Source organism: Monodelphis domestica, chromosome 4 (genome assembly GCF_027887165.1).
Source record: "Monodelphis domestica isolate mMonDom1 chromosome 4, mMonDom1.pri, whole genome shotgun sequence".
Classification (NCBI taxonomy): Eukaryota; Metazoa; Chordata; class Mammalia; order Didelphimorphia; family Didelphidae; genus Monodelphis; species Monodelphis domestica.
The window spans coordinates 417,279,196-417,285,195 of record NC_077230.1 but is presented as its reverse complement, the minus strand read 5'-3'; the positions used below and the strand labels follow the sequence as shown (position 1 = coordinate 417,285,195).

The window sequence follows — 6,000 nt, the reverse complement described above, 5'->3', positions numbered from 1 at the left end:
CATCCCCAGTCATATCCCCATCGACCCATGTGATCAAGCAGTTGTTTTTCTTCTGCATTTCTGCTCCCACAGTTCTTTTTCTGGATGTGGATAGCATCTTTCTCACGATTGTTCAGGATCACTGCATTGCTGCTAGTAGAGAAGTCCATTACATTCGATTGTGCCACAGTGTATCAGTCTCTGTGTACAATGTTCTCCTGATTCTGCTCATCTCACTCTGCATCACTTCCTAGTCCTTCCTGCTCTTCTGCCTTGGAACCAATACACAGTATTGATTCTAAGACGGAAGATCAGGGTTTAAAAAAAGTTGCTGTAATCTAATTGACTGATTGATAAACACACCAATGGAGGTGTATGCGTGCCAGGACTAGAAAGCCCAGGTCTTCAGGATTGGGAGCAGCCGCTGACCATCCGGGACTCATCATTTAGGGACACAGCAGACCAAGTGATCCCATTCTATCCTGTCTCCTCCAATAGATCACTGTCATTCTTACTTATTTTCAGTCTCTCCCTCTCTACCGGCTTACTTCCTCCTGCCTACAAATATGCCCAGATCTCTTCTCTCCGTCCCGGCTAACTATGGTCCTCTCTCTCTTTTGCCCCCTGCAGTGGACTCCTTAAAAAAGGCCCTCCTCCAGTAGGCACCTCCATTTTACATGCCTATATTAATGCAAAGTAAGGCAAGGGCAAATACAAGATGGAAAAAATGATACAAACGAAGCCTCTCACCTTCCTTCCTGCTGGTTCTCTCCCTCTCCACCAAATTCTAATCTCCAGCCTTTAAGTTTTACAGAGCACTTTATCAGTAGTTTCTCATTTGAGCCTCACAACCACCTTAGGAGGCAGGTATTATTTATTATTATACTCATTTTATAGTTTAAGAAACTGAGTCAGAGACTTGGCCAGGGTCACCCAGCGAGGACAAGTCTGAGGCTGGAACTGAACTCGGGAAAACGAGTCGTCTGGCTTTAGGCTGGGCATTCTCTCTACTCTCCACCTACTGTAAGATTGAAGTCTACTTTGGCTATTAAGGGCCAGTTTGATTTGGGGCAGGTCATTGGGCCTTGGTGGGCCTCTGTCTCCTCTTGTGTAAAATAAGGCACCTGGTCTGGAGGACATCTGGAGTTCTTTCCAGTTTTAAATCGGTAGCCCAGGCCGGAAGGTCCGTGTCCTGCCGGGTTCCACCCTGCTTTGTCCCATCCCGGGACCCTGGGCAGACCTGCTGTCTGCTGCCCAGGATGACTCAGGGCTGACGTGAGGCCCGGGCAGAGGGAGCGCTGCTGCACCGCAGATCCAGGGAGGAAGCCAACTGGCTCAGAGTCCACTGCACCGCCAGGAACCACCCGCCCGGGCTTTATGGGCACTGCCCCGAGGAGCCAAGTTCTGGAAAGGCTTGGCTGGCATCGAGGGGCTGCAGCAGGAGGCGGAGGAACGCTGGAGGGGCAGGAGGAGGAAGAGGCAGGCCAAGCAGCATCGGGCACTCTCCAGGGCACTCGGGCTCCGTGTCCTCATTTATATAAAGCAAAATCATCCTCCCAGCCCTGGCCACCCTCCCCTCACCCGAAAGGACTGGGCAGTGGCTGTCTCTGAAACATCTGGGGTGTGGCAGGGGCTGGGCCTGGCAGAACCAGGGGGTGCGCCCCTGGGCAGGTGTGCCCGAAAGGGCAAAGGACAGGCTGCCCTAGAGGGAGAGAGATGCCCAGGCCCTGCCTGGGATGAGTCCCTGCTGTCTGCAATCGGCACCAACTATTGATACTGGCTCCACCCCACAGTTTCATCTCACACAGAGTCCCAGAGACCATTGTATACACGTGCCATAAGAGCCAGAAGTCTCCATGGAGCCCCAGCCTCAGCTGTGTGTCTCGAGGCCAGTCAGTTATCTTTCTGGACCTCCTTTTCTCATCCCAAAATAGGAGAAATGGGGTAACCCCAATTGCTTAACCCTAACCACTCTTCTGTCTTGGAATCAATATTTAGAATACTAAGACAGAATGTAAGGGTTTAAGGAGGAAAAAAAAGGACAGTCAGGTAGCTCAGTGGATGGAGAGCCAGGCGTAGAGATGAGAGGTCCTGGGTTCAAATGTGGCCTCAGACACTTCCCAGCTGTGTGACCCTGGGCAAGTCACTTAACCCCCATTGCTGAGTCCTCACTGTTCTTCTGTCTTAGAACCAATACAGTACTGATTCTAAGATGGAAGGTGAATGTTTTAATAAATATATAAATGAAAATAGAAGAAATGATATTCTCTGTCTATCACTTAGCACCAGGGACTTCCAATTTACCCTGTACATACAGATTGGCTTATGTAGTGTCCCCACCATTAGCCTGGAAGCTCCTTGAGGGCAGGGACTTACCTTCCATATCAGCATCCATTTAAAAAAAACAACTCTTACCTCCTGCCTTAGAATCAATACTAAGTATCGGTTCCAAGGCAGAAGAACAGTAAGGATGAGGCAATGGGGGTGAAGTGACTTGCCCAGGGTCACACAGCTAGGAAGCATACGAGGTCAGATTTACAGGGATTCTTCGCTCAGAGTCCACAGATCTCTATACCATCCACGTGTATACATTGCAGGAGAGAGCCATGAACTTGGAAGGGGGAGAGAAAATATACCTTTATTTCAGGATAATTGATTTCCTTTGCTATCCTAGGTATTTTATTTTATGCATTTAAAGCATTTTTCTAAGGCCACAAGTCCACAGATTCTACCAGACTCCCCAAGATACCCAGGACCCCCCAAATGTGAGAACCTCTGATTTAGGACATGAAATGAGATGGCACTTTGAAAATGTTATTGTTGGGGCAGCTAGGCGGCTCGGTGGATAGAGCCAGGTCTACAGACATGCGGTCCTCAAATGCTTCCTAGCTGTGAGACCTTGGCCAAGTCCCTTAACCCCAATTGTCTAGCCCTTACTGAATCAAAACTTAGTACTGATTCTAAGATGGAAGGTAAGATTAAAAAAAAAAGTACTATTTCTTGTTGAGTCCTTTTCGTCACCCAACCCTTGACCCCAATTGAGGATTTCTTGGCAGGGATACTGGAGTGGTTTGCCATTTCCTTCTCCAGATCATTTTGCAAACAAGGTTAAATGACTCACTCAGGATCACTCAGCTTGTAAGTGTCTGAGGTCAGATCCGAACCCAGGTCCTTCTGACTCCAGGCTCTGTCCCTCAGCAGTCTGATAAGCACTAGAGGAATGTGAGTGGTTATTGTTGTCATACTGGCTGGGAAGGGGGACCAGACGTCTCTGGCAGAGATCCAGAGGGACCCGCTGGACACCACAGAGCCAGAGACAAGCGTCATGGTCCCACTTTATTTCTTCTCTAGATGTTGGTGTTCAGCTTAGTTCTACACATCTGGATAAAGCTGAGCAGGATCAGGAGTAGCACGGCCATCACCATGACAGCCTCGATCACGGAGTAGATTCGGACGATTTCCGAGCGGGCGAGGGTCCTCGGCGGGTCGTGAGTCCAGGCAGGATCAAAGCGCCCCACCAGCTTGCGGGCCACGTAACACCGGTACGTGTCGGAGATGGACACCTGCAGGCGGCTGCCTCCAGAGGGGAGATCCAGGACCAGCCCCGTCTTGTTGAGAGACAGCTGCTGCCGCCACGTTGGGGAGGTGTTATCGGACTCCCAGCTCACTGGCCTGTGAGGGAAGCACGAGAGGTTGGTGCCCTCTTAGTCCCTCCCCACCCCAGTCGGGAGCGAAGCTGGGCCCCCTTGGGGTCAGGGGTGACGTGCCTCTGGCTTCCCTGCATCTCTGGTCTGATGGGCAAAAATACCATCATTCCCTCTGCGAAATCGGAGCAAGGCATCATCACACCCAGCTTGAAGACACAATGTGAGGAAGAATCTCCCTTTTTAAACCCTCACCCTCTGTCTTAGTGTCATTCCAAGGCAGGCAGCTGGTGGGGGGTAAGTGACTTGCCCAGGGTCACACAGCTAGGAAATGTTCGAGACCTGATGTGTCTCCAGACCTGACACTGTCCACTGTACCACCTAGCTATCCCTCCAGATCCCTTTGGTGGCCCTGGAGTCCAGCCCTCCCGGTTTACAGAGGCACTGAGCTGAGCTGCCGAGGGTCTCAAGGCTCCTAAGTGTCTACGATGGGATTGGAACCCGTGTCTTCCCCACTCTGGCTCCAATGCCAGACAAAACCTGAGCATGAAGCGGATTTTCCTTAGCTGAGTGGAGTGGCAAGCTGACTACCCCAGTGCTGGGGAGAGAGCTGTTTCTAAGAGCTGGGGTGTGTCGCTCAGCTAGACGGGGTGGCTGGCTTTCTCTGAAGAAGGTGATGAGGTGTTCTCCAACCATTTGAAGAAAGGAGCGGGGCGGGGAGGGGAGTTGAGGCAGGAGCAACCACAGCCCATTTTAGGGAACTGCAGGGCAGGAAAACAAGTCAGGGTTTGGTGAATATGTCACCCAAAGTCAAGGCAATTACTGCCTGGAGGAAACAAAGTCTTAACTTTAGGGGAGCTGCCCAGAGGCAGCATTGACCTAAAAGAGGAGAATGCTGGGATATTTATAGATCAAAGGGACCGTCTAAGGGCAAAATACCTGGCTCCCGTTACCTGTAGATGGTGGCAAAGGGACAACTGAGCCACACAGTGCTGTTCTCCTCCTCCTCCAGCTGGTAAGTCCCATACAGCACCATGGTGGAGTCAGCGGCACTGTGCCCGCAGCGTATGAAGCAGCCCTCGATCTGCAGCTCAGGTCCCCGGTGGTACCCTTGTGGGCTGAGGTTGGCCAGCCCGCAGGGCAGCTCTGACTGGCCTGATCTCTTGGCATAGCACAAGCCCACACGCTTTCGTTCCCCTTGAATGCCACAGCGGTTGCAGGCTTGCCAGGGCCCCCACTGGGTAAAGAGTGTCCATTGGTTGTTGTTCCCCACAGTTTGGTTCTTTAGGGGAAGCTGGTTCAGCTCACTGTGGCTGACATAGAGCTTGGTCCCATCTTGGAAGTCCACATTGTACACTACCCGGGTGTTGCCTGCTTCATCCTGACAGTGATAGGTCCCTGACTGGTCTGTGGAGGTGTGCTGTAGGTGGAGGTCCCCGCTGACTTCTGGGATCACCTGACTCTTCCTGGGGAAGGAATGGGACAGGGGCTGGAAGAACCACGTGGATTCTTTGGCTGGGCAAGACAGAGTGGTAGGGTTGGGAGTGATGAAAGCCAGGCATGAGTGACCCCCCCGGTAACACCTAACGGAGTCCCAGGCCCATAGCCCAGGAAGAGAAAGACAGAAAAACAGCAGGATGTGAGGCATGGCAGAGTGGGATGGCGGAGGAAGCAGGATGGTCTTATTATGAAGTCACCAGAATGGAACCTAGAAAGCCTGCCTCCCCCCATGCCGTCTTGGCATCTGGGTGTCTGCTCTCCCTGCCCCTTCCGCCTAATCTCTCCAGAGTGTCTTAGTGGAGCCAACTACCCACCTCAAACAAGAAAAACCCACTTCTGTAGAGCTTTACAGCTTTTCAAAGCCCTTTCCCTGCAGTTACATCTATATACAGATATGTAAAATTCTAACCACCAAGAAGTGCTCCTGGACACCTTGAGGGTCCAGGGCGGGGGCACCCCCACTCTCCGTTCTGTATCCAGGCATACGGTTTGATGGCATTTAGTCCCAGGGGAACCCAAATCTAATGAGGAAGGGCTTTCTTTTCCCACTCTTGCTTTCTACTTTTTTTTGCCATGTTTCTCCCAGACTGGAGACCCTGAGATGATGGTATTTATTAGCTCCCATCTAGAACTTCCTCAAGAGGGAGGAGTCAAAAAGGTCCCCAGTGTTTTATGAGAATCAGAGTCGGGACAGGTGATTTATTCCTGCACACAAAAAGGACGCTGGGATTCAGTATCAACTTAGAACGGATGTTTTTTCTCTGCTAGGGGCTGATCACCAGATTTCATTGGAACAGAAAGCAGCTAGCAGGACTGCTCAGTGGGTGTTTTACATACCACCTAATATATGCATCAGCCAAGTAACTCTCAGTACTTG

General features: G+C 51.3%; 1 protein-coding gene across 1 annotated transcript; it reads right to left on the bottom strand.

Moving 5' to 3' along the window:
* Window positions 1-3,302: 3,302 nt before the first annotated feature.
* FAM187B (family with sequence similarity 187 member B) lies at window positions 3,303-5,309 on the bottom strand. Its single transcript, XM_007491821.3, has 2 exons — window positions 4,577-5,309; window positions 3,303-3,651 (listed from the first exon to the last, which is right to left on the bottom strand). Exons 1-2 carry the CDS (start codon window positions 5,269-5,271, stop codon window positions 3,327-3,329), a joined length of 1,020 nt encoding a protein of 339 aa, XP_007491883.2. The 5' UTR covers window positions 5,272-5,309; the 3' UTR covers window positions 3,303-3,326.
* Window positions 5,310-6,000: the final 691 nt, after the last annotated feature.

What these genes read in the sequence shown, in the direction of transcription:
- FAM187B (XM_007491821.3), bottom strand. Translation starts at nt 5,271, where the DNA reads ATGCCTCACATCCTGCTGTTTTTCTGTCTTTCTCTTCCTGGGCTATGG. An exon ending in CCCTTTGCCACCATCTACAG is followed by an intron (nt 3,652 to 4,576) that starts GTAACGGGAGCC and finishes CTTCCCTCACAG; the next exon opens with GCCAGTGAGCTGGGAGTCCG.